Source organism: Netta rufina (assembly GCF_964035555.1).
Source record: "Netta rufina genome assembly, chromosome: 3".
NCBI classification, from domain to species: domain Eukaryota; kingdom Metazoa; phylum Chordata; class Aves; order Anseriformes; family Anatidae; genus Netta; species Netta rufina.
Window position 1 is genome coordinate 77,357,241 of NC_140125.1, and position 18,610 is coordinate 77,375,850.

Sequence of the window (18,610 nt, forward strand, 5' to 3'; positions counted from 1 at the left end):
GTTTTGGATTGCAAGTTAATACCAGTGAACTGAAAGACGTTCTCAAGCACAGCCTTACAATGAGGCAGAAGACAGGGAGTAAAGTAAGATCTCAGCTGAAGATAAATGATGTCTCCCTGCTGATAGCAGATTTCAATTTCTCATGAGCTAGTTTTCAATGTTTCCCAGGGAATAAATGAGGACAGCAAGGAGGATCAAGGATACAATGAAACTGCTGTAGTCCTACATGCAACTTGAGGGCTAACACCACTTTCAAATCTTATTTTCTGACCATATACAGAATACCTCAAAATGGGAAAGAGAAAGTCCTGGAGAACAGAACACTCTCCCGTTCACAGTCTGCCACAACTACTCAGCATTTCCCAGCCTCAGCTCCCTAAAGCCATTTCAGACTAAGCCATCTGTACAAATGTGCACAAAAATCACTAATGTTTTTAAAATCTCAAGACAAAGGTCACAACAAGAAAAAGACCAGAAAATTTTGGAAAAATGAAAAGATTTAGGGTGGTGAAAACACACGTAGGCAAGTTGTGTTTATCAGAACAAAAAAAACCTGAACTATGGAGAGGGACAGAGAAGCTGAGAATGGTTATGGAGTCCAGTTTGTGACTTTTATTCTTGAATTATTCTTGAATTATGAAAGACATGAAAGAGCTTTATTCGCCATGTCATAATTTTAATAGACAGCAGGCTGCTCTGTGAAAACATCCATTTGATAAATTTTGTCTGCTTCAAACCTGGGAGAGGCTAAATGATTGGGTTTGCTTTTCAGTTAACAGATACACGCAACTCAAATGCCCCCCTACTGCTTCTCTACAGATCTATTTTATACACTCTGGTTTAATTAAGCAAAAATATGGTTGTCAACAGGCACCAGGCCTACTTTTTCATCTGCATAGTTCAAAAAGGGAGCAATTTCACAGGGGAAGACAATTTACTTTTAACAGCCATAAATCAGCAAACCTGGCTCCAGTGTGCAAAGTGCAAGTAAGAAAGCATGTTCTCCTACCAAGCGTTACACAAGCAGTCCTGTATTTTTGCTATTTGGACTCTAGCTCCACAGAGAAGCTCTGCTTCAGAAGGAGCAGGCGTTCAGCTGATTGTTTACTACCATTTTGTTGCTCTCCAAGCATAAAGTACACTGAGCCACAGCAGAAGTACCCTCTTTATCCTCAAGGGAAAACCTTGATACTTCATTTTTGCTGCAGGGCATGGAAAGAGGAAATGTGGAGGCAAATGCCAAACTGGAAGAAGAACACAGAATTTATTGAATTTGGCTTAAAATTTTAATGAAAACAGATTTTTTTTGTCCATTTTTTTCTCTAGAGCAAGTCACACCTTCTTCCTTATAACCTGTATAATGTTTCCTTTTCTCCACAACAAACACTGGTCACTAAGTACCTTTCAAGAACCAAGAGCATGATGTGTTAATCTGATCCATGGTGCTGCCACTGACTCCTAGTAACCTCTGCTGTCTTGAAAGACCCTTGGCTCTAAGCTGGGTGTCCAAGATCCACCAAGAAAATTAAGATACCTAAGTGAGTGACATGTTGGAAACCATCTGAAGACGGACCTGCTTCAGCTCCGTAATGTGAAGGGCTATGGTTTAGAAAGGCACCTGCCTTGCTGAGGATCTCAGCAGTGGATATCCTAACTGATGCCACTTTTTTTACCTCGGATTAGCATCTGAACCCCAAAGTTTGAGGGGAGGCTTCACTGTTACTCACAAAGGCAGTTCTCAAGACTTGCAAAAGGCAGTTTTGATACAACATCTACTAAGCCAGCTGGATAAGGATGCTATATAGCAACAGTTTTCTACTTAATAACAAATAGCTGCAAAGTGTTAAACCATAGAAACTTCCCTAATGAATACATTGTAAGACTGTAAGAGAATGCAGGTCAACTACAGACCATAAGGTTACATTCTTGGCATTTCTATCTTTGCCTCCTATTTTGGAAGGTAAAAGAACAAAATTTAATTTTAATCATGTCATCTTTATGAGCTAAAAATGGACAGAATAAAAAACAGAATATACATTCTTCCTTACCTGCATGTCTAAAATCAGTCCAGCTATCTGTTTTTGTTGATTGTCTATGACCTAGAATATAAAATTGAATAATTTAAAAGGCTTGAATCTCTTCAGCTCGTTTAAAAAAAAAATAAACTTATGGGAGATAGCCATACATTTTACACAGAATCTTTGAAAATGTAGATGACAAGAAATAGCTAACTCTCACACAACTGGAAACAAATGCAAAATAATTCCCTCAAACAGAAACAGGTATTGAAGAGAAAACTGTTTTAGCTAGAGATGTATTATTATTTTATCTTTAGTGAGATACTGATTTCTGAAGTTAAAAAAAAAAACAAACAACAAACAAATACAGGATTCAAGGTTAAAGATGACACAAAAAGATAAAAGATAATTTGCAGGCTAACCTTACTGGCTTTCTCATTCTTTTCTCTGAGACATTCATTCTCACTCTGAAGCTGTTTTGTGTCCAACATGGGAAGGCGAATACCATCTTCCAGGCATTTTTCTACTTTCTGCTGCAAGCTGTCATTCAACATGAAAGAAAAAATGAGTATACTGACAGAAACCAAAAGGGCTGTGTGTTCTGGCAAAAAAAAATTAGGAAGTTGCACCATCTTCCAACCAAAACTGTGAAACCGTATCTGGCAGAATCCAGCCTAATGAATGAGCAAACCAACAGTGGATGAATGATGTAAAAATCCTAAACTACTGAAATTACTGTGGTGCTGGCTTGAACTGACTCATGTGGGAATGGTTTAACGTGCCAGATTCTGAGCTGCATCTTCCCCAAGGCAGAGCTCCAGCAGGACAGCGTAGTGAGAGGGCAGAGAGGCGCAAGGAACGCCTTTGTGGTACACACAGCTGCTCTGTGCTGCTGTGGGAGGTGAAGCCACCACCAACATCTGTCAGAGCAGTTTTTGAGCTTCTCCAAATTACGAGAGCCTTAAAATCTGGCTCTCCCACTAGGGCATGTACAACTCTAAGCAGAGTCCAGAACCACAGGCTGCTCTGAGTACTGGTGGCCCATCCTCCATGCCTGGCTTGTCAGGGAGGTCATGAAGCCACTTCCACTTCTGCCAGCTGCTCCCATACGAGGGCATGACCTTCAGGCCCTCTGCAGCTCAGCTCAAGCTCCTAGGTGTAGCTGGAGCTTTTGCCTGCTCACCTTCACTCAGAAAGAAAATACATTTTAATAGTGTTCATCTTGCTGTCTAATTTAGAAACCGGGACCACTTCAGCTATGTGTAGGCTTTCAGAAAAGACAAAATGATCCCCCTCTAGAGTATGAGGGCATGAAGAAAAAAGGCCTTTCATTGGTAAGATGGAAACAATGTGACAACAATTCAGCTGGCAAGGTGTCCCAACCGGCTTGCCTTTCATCATGGAAACACTTTCAGACTGCTGTGGCATGCACGTTTACGCAACGGCTGGACACTGAACTGCAGTGCCATCCCCATAAATTATTAACAGTGATTCTCCCTGCCCCTTTTTGTTTGTTTATTATTAAATAAGGATTTAATTATCTCCCCTGATCAATATCCCAGTGCCTCATCTGTAATCTTCTCACAGCTATCTGTCCCACTGCTGTTTTCTTATGGTCACGCAAGTTCAATGACAGCAGATGAGCTGCAGCTAAATATCCCCATGAATATCCCCCAGCCTTGACGAAAAGGTGAGAAACAGCTCATTTAAATCTGTGACCCTTCCCTGATATACCCTCAGCCAATATGCAGGGAGCTTTCCCACAGCTCGTGACAGGATTAGTTACCGGGTAGCAGTGCTGACAGCCTCTATCCAGAGCTCCTTTGCTGCACGTTTACTCTGTCCTCTGCCCGGCAGCACTCTGCTGCCATTGAGGTGTTGTCGAACATCTTTAGAAATGACAGTGAAGAATTTCTAGCCAGGGCCTTCTCCTTGACTTGATACAAATCCAATTTTGTTGGATTTTCTCTTGCATTACTCTGTCATTCTGCACGGTAATATATTTGTGCCCTGAGAGGCCACTAGCACTGTACTAGACTGTAAGAGCAAAAACCATCATGTCCTGACATCAGCTGGGAAAGCACACCCGTTTCAGGGCACAGTTCGGGCAGCTGCTCATACCTCTGCACTGTTGTGACCAGCTCTTTTTCCTTCTTCTTCTGACACACCAGTTGCAGTTCTCGCTCTCTGCACTGAGATCGAGCCTCTCCAAGCTTCTTTTCCAACTCGGTCATGGTTTCTTGAAGTTGCTTGTTCTTCTCCTCTAGAATTTGCAGCTAACAAAGATTACATGAGTCAGGCACGGTGCCACATTAGCAGAAGGGCTTGCAGCAGGCCACAGCCTTGTGGTTACCACCTCCTGTATACTCTTAGGCCCACTGCACTTAGATCTAAGTATGGGAAGCCCTAGTAGCTGCAGTGGTTCCTAATACTAAGCAGATGGGGAAAAAACACACAGTGAAACTGTAAAACCTTTCACAACAGATATTATGGAACTTGTGGGTATTTTTAAGAAGTAAAGCCAGTGCCTTTCACCTTACCTGCTTAGTCTGACCTTCTATGTCATCCAGCGTTGGCAGGTCAGCCAGGTATTTTTCTAAGGTTTCAATTCGTCGCTGTTTTTCTTTGTTTTGCTCAGACTCTTTCTGGCATTTCTTTTTCAGGCTATTAATATATCGGTCTCTAGTTTTAAGCTAGAAGAAAGTAAGAGTACATGTTTTACAATTGCAATGGAAAATAAACCTGCTTTGGGAGCAGAGGCTGGTCACTCCTCGGGAACTGTGCTCTCAGCTGCACCTGTTGGTTACTGCAGGAAAACAAAACCAAAGAATGATTAATCTCAGCAGCTCAAAGTCCCAGACCTACAAGTGACCTCCAACCACAGCTGCTTCACCTCTGCCTAGAAGGCACCCTTGTCCCTTGTGAACTGAAAACATTACAATTCAATGGCTAAAAAAAGTACATAAGGGAGCGTGTTCATATCAGAATGAGAATAGGTTGGTTGGAAGGGATCCACAAAGGTCATTGAGTCCAATTGCCTGACCACTTCAGGGCTAACCAAATTTAAAGCATGTTGTTAAGGGCATCATCCAAATGCCTCTTGAACACCGATAGGCTTGGGGCATCAACCATTTTGCTAAGAAGCCTGTTCCAGAAGAAAAAATAATGAGGAAATATTTTAGTCCTTCCTCTTCCTTTGGCCTAGGAAAACAACTTGAAACACGGAGCCCTAAGAGCTTAACCCAGTAACAACTGCAGCCAAAAACCTGACTTTGATGCTGCCTGACAATTACATCAAACAGCATCAGAACAGAACGGCTGCTTTCCTAAAGCACCTTTTCCACAGGCATCTTCACTGTCTGTGTGTTTGCAAAAGGCTTTTTGTATTGTATCATGTTTGCTTGCATTCCTGGTACTTAGTTGCTTTATTACCTATGTGGAAAAAAAAGGGTGGAAAGATGGCAGGAAAAAGAGTATTTTACAGTCAGTATCTCTACTGCTTGAAACAATGTGCAGTAGCTCTGAGATAAATACTTTTCATGGCAGTAAATGCAAAATGTACTTTCACTTTGGTGCTTGAGACATCCACCTTGCTGAGAAATGAACGTGTGACAGTGTCAATGTCAGAGGTCTGGGACGCAGCCTACAGCTTAAGTTGATAGTACCTGAAAAGTTTTTCCAGAAGAAGAGTCTTCTGAATAGGCCAGAAAGTTGAGGACTGCCAAAAATTCAGAAGTCTTTACATGTCCTTGTCTTGCACACATACTCCAGGGAATTTCCTCTCCTGCAACCTCTCTCCTCACAGTTACAGGAAGGCTTTAGGATTCCTCCTGCCCTCTCTACATCCCCAGCATCAGCTCAAGGGCTCTTTCTACCTTTTCTCTCCTGACATGAAAAAAAAAATAAATATATATTTTTTTAATTCACTCTTGCTCACTCTGCTGAGGAGAAATAAAAGCTGTGCTGCTTTTTTGTTTGTGTTTATTTTATTATTTCCTCCTTCATGAACATGATTCATTGAAGCAGGAAGAAAATAGCAAAGTTCTCACCTCCTGGCAATTAAATATTAAAGCAAACCATAGAAAACGTAAGGCAGAACTACTGCTACTACAGGAGATATCCGTGGTGCCTTAGAGGAGTCCTTCGCAAGTAACCACAGCAGAAGGAGCCAGCAGGGTACAGGTATCTGAACTGAATAATTCCTAGCTCAGCAGTTCACTTTACGGATTAAATGCTTCAGAACTAAAACGAGTGCTGCAAAATCTGCAGATACCAAGAGGCACACTCGTGCCTGGCAGAAGGAAAGGAGGAACCCAGGCACTGTGGACAACACTGCAGTCTCGACCTGAGCAAGCTCCCTCAGCTTGGAAGCTGCAAGGAGCCACCACGGCTGCTGATCAGCCACAGGAGAGAAGCTTTTTCAGGCTGCTGAAAGTTCAGTGCCAGTTGAAATGCTTCCAGTCCCCTCGGTCCCACACCGAGTACACGTGGAGCCTGGAGAAAACAACCCTTCCTCTCAGGCACCAGCATCATCCACAGCGGGGTGCAAATACTCCCTTTGCTTGGCACATCTGCAGGTAGCACAGCCAGGCATGATGCCAGCAGTGAGCAAACGGCACCTCTTACCTCTGCTGGCCCTGCTGTTTCTCAGAAGGAAAGCATCCAGTACATCCACCCTAACATGAGAAGTGACACAAGCACTTCGGACCAAGTGCTCTTCTAGCTCAGTGCCTTGTTTCCAGTGGTGGCCATAAGCAGATGTCTTCAGCAGGGAAAGAAAAAGGAAAACACATTTTCCAGCCCCCAGTTGCTTTTGACTTAGAGGCCCCCCTGAGGCAGTTATGACTTCTGTGATTTTCTGATGGATGTCTACCTTGTTGCCCTTCTCTGAACCTTCTCCAGTTCAGGCACATCCTGTCTTTGTGATGAGGGAGACCTTCCAGACCTCTCACCACTAATGACTGATGGCCAAGGAAATGGGAGTGTTCCTTTTATTTTCTTTCCTCCCACCTGCACCAGAACAGTCACAGCTTGTCCCTTGTCCCATACTATCGACATACTGTATTGAAATGCTGTATGTTTAAAATGCCAGTAGAGGAAAAGATAATATTATTTGCAACACTGGGTCAGACAGAGAATTAGATGCATATGCCAGCAACCTTAACCTAAACTGTGTGTTTCTTCAGGCATGCACTTAAAAGAAAAGCTCATCTCAACTTTAATTTACTTCAGCTTCCTAGCACTTCCCCACTCTCTGGCCATAGCTGGCTCTGGACTGACAAACCTTATCCTCTCTGATTGGTACAGAAATTGGGTTTTTTGCCCCCTAATGTCTGGTCCCACTGAGTACAGACACCCCAGGCCTCTGGGCTGTGGGTTCACCTCCCTGCGAGCACAGCAGAGGAACTGCAGGGGGCTGTCCCCAGGCTCTGCACCCAGCACACTGCGCAGCCTCCCAGCCTGCTGCAGGACCTCACCACCTCTCTTTCCTCCCCCTGCAGACTTCCCTCAAACTGGAGGACACTGAATGTAAGATTCCAACATATCCTCTCCCTCCTGTTGTTTTTGCTTGTTGAGAGCCTTTTGTTCAGTGCACAGAATGGGTGGGGTGGGCGTCACGGGGTGAGTCAGGCTGCTGGCTACCAACCATCCAGCTGACACAGGCACTGCTGAGCAGGTCCCCGCCACTGCCACCACTCCCAGCAGCAGTTCTGACAGGGAGGAAGGAGCACAAGCACTAGAAGCACTAAAATAGACAGGAGGAAGCAGGAGAATCCAGCTTCTGCCCTTCCTGAACATTACCCTTAGTGAAAGGCGTACTGCAGGGTTTATTGGACACAAGAGGACAGAATTTAAGACTAACTATGATTTTTTCCTTTTCTTCCTACCTGTCACTTCGCTGTGCCATACTGCTCCTGCCTCTTGAACCTGCATAAACATAAATCCAAGTCCAGCAGCAAGGCTCAGTGATCAAAGAAAAGGTAACAGTGACAACAGCCCCCAAAACATTACGAACCATTGATCAATGATGCCAGCCTGCGAGAAAGGCAGGCTGGCAGGACATACAAAGCCACCCTGGGTATTGGTTCAGCTTCCAAAGAAACCTCTTGTCGTGACAGTTCCAACAACACAGCTATCTAAGCCCCTTCCTCGTCTCAGACTGAAGTCTATTCTGCATGTTTTAGGAAAGCTGCAGGAGAATCACTTCTGCTGAGTAGGCACCTTCAGTTTGGTAAGTGCATCTCAAAGCAGGAGGCCTGCTTCTACAGGCCATGTTAAAAACAGTGATTTAATTTCCATGCTTTTCCGATGTTTATAAACGACACTTTATTTACTGTAATAAACATTCAACCCAAATAAATTCTTAGTGAAGGGGAGCAGCTTTTCTTCACAGCAAGTTTAACCAGCAGATTGTTAAAATAGTCATTACCAGGTTGGAAATATACATTTTGATTGCCTTTTCTTCTGGTTTCACTTCTAGAATGTATTCACTACAAGTCCACTTATACTACCACTGTTAACTTTTATCATAGATAAAGTTGAGCTTCCTTTGGAAAACAGCTCTGCAGCCCACTTACTAAGTTGCTTACCTGCAAGCAAAACACATGCTCCTGTGACCGTGACAAAAGGAAATTCAGAACAAGAAAGACACTTACTTTTTCTTCCATCTTCTTTTTCTCCTCGCTAGATTTGTTAGAAATTTGTTTTAGAAGTTCTTTGAATTGTAATTCCTTATTCTCGTCTGCTGCAATCTTTCTCTCAAACTCCTCAAGGTGGGAAGCTGATCTTTCTGACACGTGAGGTTGCAGTGATGTGCCCTCATACTGTGGTTGCTTACAAAAAGAAAGAAAATCATATAAATGGACACGCACATACCACTGCATACTTCAGCAGCAGAGCAGAAAACAATCCTGCTTTTTTTTTTTTTTTTTTCCACTGTCAGGAAGGGTGGGGTTTGATTTTCGAACATTAAAATATGTGCTAAGAGCATGTATTCCAGGAATCTGCTGGAGAAAAGAAAAAAAGCTGGACGCTTCCATTCACAACAGATGAAAATAAACATTGTGGGACTATTTCTCCCTCAGATTTATGGAAGAGGTATGACTTCCCCTCCCAACCTTCCTCCCCCAAAAACAAGATCCAAAGAAAAAATGTTTCACTGCCACTACACTACCATACTCTCCCCTAAAAAGAAAGCCACTGCATAAAATGGCTGTGAATTTGTTAAAGTAAAATGTGCTCCGATCTCACAGACCTTGCTAAATCAGAACATTAGTCAACTAGTTAAACCTCAGAGCTGAGATAAGAAGGGTGCGGGGCTAGCCTGAGATTACAGCCACACCAGACGGCAGGCCTCCCGCCTTCTGTTGTGTCTATGAAAATCCTCCTCCCTTTTCAGCTCCTGCAGTTCAATATTATTCTACCACTCCCACAGCCCACGGAGAGACAAGCACAAAATGGAAATCAACTGCATGCGGGATGAAAAAGGAGACGCATCCCATTAGTCTTTCAGTTTCAATATTCTTTTAATAACATAAACCCGTATCCTTAAAGAAATTATACAGAGAGCTTTTTAAATAATAGTATTCCTTCTGCAAAGCATTAGAAGAGATTAAAATCTCCATTAAAGGAGATTTTCATTTGTAAATTAATCTTATGGAAGGCAAACAAATCAACCAGAATTCCTAAGAGCCATTATAAATTGTTTGTACTTTATAAATTATGAAAGATGAAAGCATCTGCTGTCTTATTTGAAGTGTAATACGGTACACTAATGTATGTACGTTCACATCTCAGTTTCTGCAATACTTTTTCAAAATCTTAATCTAGACAATTTATTTTTTTACATATTTTTAAAAAAGAACTTCTGGAAGTAACAACAGCCACATTCTAAGATGTCTGAAAAAGTTCTACCCAACTTCACACTGAGGTGCTACCTGAATTTCTTGCCTTTCTCAAAAACAGATTCTCACCTGATGCACATCTGTGTTATTGCAGCTTGTGTTATTACTAATGCCACGCTGAAGCATGTTAGCTGAGATCCTTGTACAGTGTTTGTGACAGAAATGATAACGTAATACAAGAGGGACAAAAAAAGCTATTTCTCTGTGTACCTGCCTTTAACGTTCTTTTTTTGTTTGGCCTTTCATATACCTGGATGTGTTGAGATGGATTGTGTGTGCTACAGCACAGATCAGTATTAGGACAGGTGTGCTCAGAGTTCAACATGTTCCCTTTCAGAGTAAGTAGTTCAGAGTAAATATTATATCCCTACATACTAAAATGTATATCCTTCTCAGATGACTTGTACAGAAGTACTCTGCCAGTCTCTTTGTTTTCTGACTTCTCTTCCATCTACTCTATCGACACTAGCTCCCCAACTATTCCTGTGGGTACTGCCTCCTTCTCCTTTTCAGAAAACCTTTCATCAGTTTCCAGATACTCCCTTATCAAACGATTTATTTCCTAATATTTCCTTGCACAGCTGTGTTACATGCATGCTGTTAATAAAATTATACGTGCACAGTGCTGCAATACCTCATTCTTCCCCTATTTTTATCAGTTTTCAAAACAGGTATGTACATACTTGTATTAACATAACTTAAATTTCTGCAGATCTAAAATAAACGACAATATTTACAGGATATTGTACTCTATGCAATTTACAGCTATATAATGACACAACCATCAAACATAAACGCTCTGTATTTTATCCTGCAGTAAATTGTGAGCATCCTTTCAAGTGGCAGTTACTGGGTAATGGAAAGCTTCACTAAAAGAAAAACATCCATCCTACCTGCAAATTAGTCATGTAAGGTTCTTCGCAGTTCACAAGATGGCTCAGTCTTGCATGTTGAGCTCGTAATTCATTCTCTCTTATCTTTTGATGTAAATTGTTAATCTGCTGCTTTTGCCTGTGATAAATAGATTTTATTTGAAAAGGAAGAGAATAGAACAGATTTTAAAAACACTGATCTTAAGACTTACACGGAATGCTGTAAAAATGCTATTCAACTTACTTTCTCTCTTCCACATTGCCAAATGAAGCAGTAACGAATACTCAATAGAATCAGATTAAGCATTTCATAATCCTGAATCTACTTTAGCTGTGGGCTTTTTTCCAAGGCAGCCAGACTGCTACTAGCCTAGTTTAACACTGGAACTGGAACCTCTTCAAGATATGAGCTATTAAACTGAAGTTGCCGTATACCTTTCATTTAAGCATACCTCAAATGGCCTGCATCCAACAGGGAACCATAAACTAATCTTTTATAAATATGTATTTGAAAACTCTACCACAGTTTTGTGGGAGCTGGAGAGCCGCTTCTGTTGTCATTTGCTCCTACAGCCAAAAACGTAAGCTGGAAAAAAAAAGTATCTGGAAAGCAGAATGCAAAGAAACAGAACTCACATTTTCACTTCACTGGGGCTTCTCCTGCTCTGGCCCCGCTCTTTGTGAGAGCTGACTTTTGATACAATATAAAAAGACACAGAAATCATGCGGAGCAGAAAGAAATTAAAAAGAGGTGATTATACTAGTTGGACAGCATGGCTTTCTCCCTTGCAATGTCTTTCTTTTTGCTCTGCTTAAGACCTTTTCAGTTACTTTATGTAAGATATTTCCCACCCCTGCAGTAAAATACTGCACTGCAAACTAAGCCAGAATTAAACCTCCTACACCAATCATTTGGCCAGTGTACAGCAGAAACAGTATCGCTATTCTATCACTATTTAATTATATCATACATTCTATCACTATTTAAATCATGACTGCATTTGAGCTAGCATGACTAGATGGCAAATACAAGACAGGTCTCAACCCCAGCCCAAGTTAAGATAAGGACTCTGAGGTCTGCTGGGCAGAGACTCCCCGGGGAGAGATGGGCACCTCAGTAATTAACCGGAATGGAGTTTGCACCAGAAACACATAGCAACCTTCTCAACCAATTTACAAACAGCTTTCATTCATGCCCAGCGAGTTTGTGGAGTCTCCCTCTTTGGAGACCTTCAAAAGCTGCCTGGGCATGGTCCTTCCTGGGCAACCAGCTGTAGGTGATTGCTGGGCATTGGACCATACAGGCTCCAGAGGTCCCTTCCAGCCTCAGCTATTCTGTGAGTCTGTGTACTCCTTCATTTCCATTTTCTTCTTTTGTTTTTTATTGTCTTTTTTACACCAGGAGAGCATAAAAGATGATGCATGTGCCCAAAACAAATCTTTTTAATGTTTATCTATTTCTACACCAATAAAAAATTGTAACAAACGGGAAATCAGTATAAATAAGCTGCACTTCGTGCGCCTTAAGACAATTCATTCAACATAATTCATTAAACAGAGCAACTGAATGTAGCTGCATGACTCCACAGCAAGTATTAAAATGTTCTGTATCATCACAGGTGATTCTGAGGCTTCCCTTTAGCATTTTACTATCCAGATGGAACAAACCATTATAAACATAAATGTATTACGTGACACTGAAAAACTTTGCACTCAGACTCTACTGTTCTGGTTGGTGTCTTTCTGTACAATGGCACTACAGGCAAAAAGCTTCAAACTTGTTTTGGAAGAAGCAGATTTGAAAATCAGGAAAAAGAATATGCTCACAACTTGTACAGGAGCTCAAGAGCTTGTGTAATCATGTGAGAAAATATAAAGCCTTGCCGCCTACTGTTGCATGCTTGATCACAGACACCAGGATCATTTACTATGAGTTGTCCTAACCTCTGAACAGAAGTCATTTTTCATTTTTTATTACCTTATTACTTACTAGATATAGCTATTAAAATATCCTTGCCCCATTTGTTTTAAAATTATTTATTCATTTGCCTTTCATCCCTTGAAAACACTACGTGATTTTCTCTTTGTGGCTCATCTTAGCAGCGCCTTCCTTAACAGACAGGAATTAGTGGCCTGAACCAAACCCTACAGAGCGGGGTAAGCGTTTTAAAATATTTTTGAACCTCTAACTACATTACCGTATTTTCTTTCATAATCTTTTCCCTACCCTACCAAATCCATGCAGGAAAAAAGCTGAGACAAATTAATCCGTGATGAAACAGGGCTGAGCTAGCAAAGAGTGTAACCGTTTTACTTCTTTTTGCTCTGCAAAGCACGAAACTCTGCCCCCATCTGAAACCTGGCCAGCAAAACATGCCGTGCAAATGGCTCACGTCTGCGTGGATCCTGCACAGCTTCTCCGCATAACTGCCTCTCTCAAAATATCATTAACCTCATGGCACCCAGGAACAAAAATCCTGCAAACAGCCCAGCAGTCACAAGCCGAGTGAAAGATAAGCACCATAGAAACATGTTTACTATTTACATACAGTCCTATAAGTCTTTGGAGGCTTCATACCAGATGCATTTTCTCACTGATGTTCTCATATGCTAAGACAGTTTTAAGCCTCTGTCACCCCACAGCTGTTACTATTAATCCGCTGCATAACCACGGGCTGTAAGCGTTATTTAAAAGGAGTGTGGAGAAGTTCAAGCGCTCTCACAAACACGGCCTGTGTGCTGCTGCATGGACAGTGTCCCCACAAGCTCCCTATTACCAATCCATCATGAAAAAAACACACAAAACCATTCATCATTCAGATGCTTTCATATTTCTGATCAGGTATGCAGTGACAGTTGCTCTGGGTAGGCCACAAACATAAAAATAATCCTGAGAGGGAGAGATTTCACCTTCGGGGCAGTGGGGCCGCCTCCACTTGGAGGCTTTACCTCACGCGCGTCCTCCATGTTGGCGGCGGCCAGGCCAGAGCGGGCCGATGCTCTCTACATGTTTTGGCCGATCTCAGCAAAGACACCAGAGCACAGCCAGGTTCGGTGGAAACACCACTTCTAATACCACAGAAATAACTCTAATTCACAAATTCCATTTTTCTATCAGCCAGTGTTACAATTCTATGGTGATCATTAAGACCTATTGGCATGTTATATGAATACCACAAAACTTCTCACAGGATTTCCTTAGTGTTCCTTACTTAAATTGATAAAAGGGGGAGAATAAAAGATGTGTGCATCTTTTTGTTCAGAAGAAAATGTCACTGAAAAAAGTATAAACTTTAACTCTCATATCCAACCAATTAACACAAACACGGCACTAACATCATCTTCAGAAACACCTCTGGACAGATCTTTCCAGCTCCCCTTCAAGGCATACAGGTATCTCCAGGAACAGGGGGTGCAGGAGCAAACTAAGTCCAAACCTTCATTTATACTAGCGAGAAGACTATGGTACACTGAGTATCACTTCAATTGCCCACAGAAGAGCTCTGCAATGAAGATGCCAAAGGCACTTTGGCATTGTTGTAGTTTACTTTAGAGAAGTTGATTTTTCAGGTGCTTTTTTTTTTTCTTTCTTCTCAGAAGTAACCTGCTTGTTTTATCCATATTTTCATTACTATTATTATTTTTCTTCTACAAATTCCACTGATGGCCTGGAGTTTCACCCTATGCCTTTTCACCACCTTTTTTCGAACTTCCAGCCATAATTTATAGCTATCCTAAGACCAATTCCTCTGTGTGTTGCTCCCAGACACGTTTGTTCTCATGGGACTCAGCAGCAGTGACATGTTATCCATGACATGCGATAAACTTGGTGGCTACGTACTCTAAATTCCCCTGTCTAGTTTTTTCATCCTGATTCCCCCATGTTAGTTCTTTACATGCTAGCTAGATTATTTAGTGAAAACCTTATCATGTTTGCAAAGTAATGACTTTGCCTACTTTCCAGATCTTGGAAAATGCACACATCTTTTATTCTCCCCCTTTTATTTATTTATTCATTTATTTTACTTTTCCTCAATCATCGTTTCTTTTTGATGCAAAATTGCAAGCCTTCAATCACGTTTTGCTACCAAAGATCAATGACACTTTATAAGTTAAGGAAAAGTTACAAACTTGTCATGGCAGTTCATACAGCTGTCTTGCCTTTCCTGTGGAATTACCAACTACTGTCCTTACACAAACAACTGGCACTAGAGCCTAGGCTACCTGATCAAGATAATCATGGAGTTTAAGGGGAATCATTCACCTTATATGACTGCCTGCCTGTTAAAAATACTTATATTCCCACACAGCTTCCTCTGAGTTGAGCCCACCTTGTCCTGGATGACTAGGACTCTCCTTTTGAAGCTGGTCAGAATCCGGAGGAAAACTACAGGTGTCCTTGACACAAACTAGAGCTATTTAAATGGACAAAAAGAAAATTACAGCCATAACTGTGAAATATCAGCTGAGGGCGATCTTGGTTTTAATTCTCTTGTATTTCTGTCCTTCAGCTCAAACAAACCTTTTTGAAAACTACAGTCAGCACAAAGGACATGGGGTAGCACAGACGCAACTCAGCTCCGCATGCAAGAGCCTGGACTGCCTTCAGAGACCAACATTAATAATAAATAAACTGTTTAATATACAAATTGCTTCTGTGCCTCTCTCAGAACATTAGTACGACATAAATGACATTCACATAATTTTCTTGTATTCACGCAGGACCAGCTAACTGTGCACACATGCTTAGACAGACACTCATATCTACATTCGTCTGGAAACAAGCCACATTTTCATCAACCTGGGACCAGCTCAATCTGTTCTCTAGAAAACCATCTTATCTTCCACTTATTCTAACATGAAAACCCACGTTTGCCAGAGAAGCATTTTCTCTCCTCAACTTTTAAGAGACTTAAATTAGCATAAATCTAAGACTCCTAGACTACAAATGAAGATAAAGGTCCGGCATCTTCAGACACTTCAGGGACTGCAGAAAACAGCCTTTTCTCTCACTGAAGCAATGTTAGTAACTTCATAATGAATCAAATGAAAATTGATGCTCACCTTCAAAGGTTACTGAGAAATAGTGCTTTAGATGAAAATGCTTCTGCAGATCTCCTCAGAATCAGGCCATGAAGTATAATGTAAAAAGGGTCCCTCTGTAGTACCAATATTACTTATTCCACACTGCAGTTAAAGATATACTGCTTTGTTTTGTTGCTTTAAGAAGTTGGATACTAATTTTTATATCCCTTTGTTTTAAAGGCACCGTCTCTTGGGACCACTAGTCCAAACGTGCAAAGTACTGATAGGAAGAGAGATCAGTAGTAAACAAAGTCTTAAGAACAATGCAAATACATTTTCCATAACTTGTAAGATAAGGCCAAAGAGCTCTGACACCACTAAAGCTCATGAGAAAAAAGAAAAAAAAAAGGGAAAAAAAAGAGATGGTCTCTGATTTTGTAATGCAATCAAGTCTGGTGGGGTTTTGGGGTGGATTTTTTTCCCCTCAAATCATTTTTAAATGATTATTTTGAATTTTTTTGACATGCTAGCCTGACTCACGGGAGGTAAGCTAGCACTGATGTAAAGGGAGGCCAGGCAAAAGCATGTTCAACAACTCACCGGACTTTCTCAAATGATCTCCACTATTTAAGCAAGGGGGTGGAAGGAACAAGCGGGACACAGACACGTCTGTCTGCCCACAGAGGACGGCACCCTTACTTCTGCAAGGAGACTTGCAACTCCTGCAGACTCCTGACCAGATGCATACAGAGCAAGCCGTGCCGCTCCCCTGCTGTTCCCATTTCTGCCAAATATTGAAACTGCCTAAAAACATTTAAATTCACAGGGCAGAAATTGTTGCAGCAGCAGTTCCAGAGAAGGAGGTCTGGGATTAGAGCTGAGCACAACTGCACGAGGCGGTACTGCAAAGCCAGGCGCTGCAGAGGGGTGGCCTGTGGGAGAGGCACGTACACAGCAGGAGGGAGGCCTCAGCTGTCCGCTTCGGACACTTTGGGGAAGATATAAAAGCAGCTGGAGAGAATTCAAGGAATAATGAAAGCTACCAGAGGTCTAGGAAACGTGACCTGGGAGGAAAGACTAAGACATATTAGGAAAAGTTTTCTAATGTTTAAGCTCATTAATCAGCAAACTGTCCTACCTAGAAAGGCTGTAGACCATCTGCGACTGCAAGCTTTCAAGAACAGGTTACAGAGATCAGGAGCGATACCACTGCAGCTTATCCTCCATGGCCTGGCACAAACATCAGGCAGGTCCTTTCCAGCCCTACTTTCCCTCATTAGAGCCACAACTCAGGCTGTTACCTAAGGAAGAGCTGTTTGTTTTGACTTCATCAAAAATGGCATCAAATTGTCCCTCAAGTGAACATACTAAGGCTGCAAATCTTAACGGAGCATGCTCAAATTAAGCAAATTACAGCTTTACGCCAGCAGTAACACGAACACTACCAGCTCACATGCAGTTTGATGTCAACAAATCAAGGCAGGCCAACTTGACAGAAAACCTAATACAACTGTCCCAATGAAAACATTGAAGTGTAATTCAACTCTGGATGGAAAGCTAATGATTTAGCAACTGTTTTAAGAATGCAAATGTTATTGTGCCTCAAGGAATGACAGCTATTCACTAAAATTATACTTTTATATCTGCCTTTCCTTAAAAAGCAGTTCAAATGCCCTCAAGCTGTCTGGAAGAGAACCCTGCATGCGGAGTGTTATTCTCAGCAGCTTATGTCATATGTTCAGATATTTGGCATTTATTCACATACCCCCCTATACGCGATCCCTGCCAAACAAACAGTGCCAATACCACACTGGAGACATCCACAGCAGCTGGCCAGCCTTAAAACACATTCCCAATTGCACCAAAACACTGTAATTTCAGTATTGTTAATGTACCAAACAGAGTACACAACACAGAAACAACACAAAGAATTCGAACGCGATGCTGTAATTTTCTAAACCAACACAAACACTGTTGGCTCCCTCTGGTGCTAAACACAATGTAGTGTTACATATGAAACTAGGGGAGAAGTAAGACAATGACATAATCCAATTATTTTGTACAGCGGGTGACATTCTAGTAGTAATTGTTACAGCAGCAGATTTCCTCTTACAGACAAAACCCTTCAGACCCCTGACCCTTATTCACAGCCTGTACCAACAGAACTTAAGTGGAAAAAATGCGATACACACTTTGAGGAAGCGCCAACGTGCTCCTGTGTGCACACACACGCTGGGCTTCCTCCCTCATGCCACATTTTCCCTTTCTGAAAATGAGGTCTTCCCCATTCTTTAAGAGCAGATTTAAAAGCAAATTTCAATCTCTGATTCATTAAATTGGCAGCAATTCCTACCGTAGCTTTGAAAGCAAAATAAATCCACTTTTATACCCACCCATTTCTGCTACTACATTCATTTATACTTGTTCAACTACATGTGTCAAATTGATTTTAAATCATCTACTAGAAAATCTGATATTCATCACAGTGTATAGAACATATATCAAGCCACTTACTCTATTCACAAATGCAAGTGGCTGAGTTTTGTTTTTTTTTCAATCCTGTTCATGGCTTTGAATTTCCAGTGACACACCAACCTACCCAGGTGAGGTGATTTACACAGTGAGTGCTGTTCCTTGAATCGTTTTAAACAATAATTTGTTTACAGCTTTTCCAAATTGTTAAGATGGGGATTCTAATAATCTAGTCCTGAAGAGCTGGATTTCTGTTGCTTTTTTTTGTCATTGTGGGGCAAGAAGGGGAACAGGCAGCAGGTTTTTGTTTCCTCCCCCC

The 18,610-nt window shown here is 41.6% G+C and overlaps 1 protein-coding gene across 2 annotated transcripts in view; it reads right to left on the reverse strand.

Annotated features, from left to right (window-relative positions):
* CEP85L (centrosomal protein 85L) overlaps positions 1-18,610 on the reverse strand; it is a 112,625-nt gene that overhangs the window by 9,373 nt on the left and 84,642 nt on the right. For both annotated transcript variants that reach the window (XM_084285153.1, XM_084285154.1), the window contains exons 5-10: positions 10,816-10,933; positions 8,675-8,851; positions 4,559-4,711; positions 4,140-4,294; positions 2,441-2,558; positions 2,049-2,099 (exon numbers count right to left, since the gene is read on the reverse strand). In XM_084285153.1, coding sequence (XP_084141279.1) covers positions 2,049-2,099; positions 2,441-2,558; positions 4,140-4,294; positions 4,559-4,711; positions 8,675-8,851; positions 10,816-10,933 — 772 coding nt within the window. The remainder of the gene's footprint in view (positions 1-2,048; positions 2,100-2,440; positions 2,559-4,139; positions 4,295-4,558; positions 4,712-8,674; positions 8,852-10,815; positions 10,934-18,610) is intronic.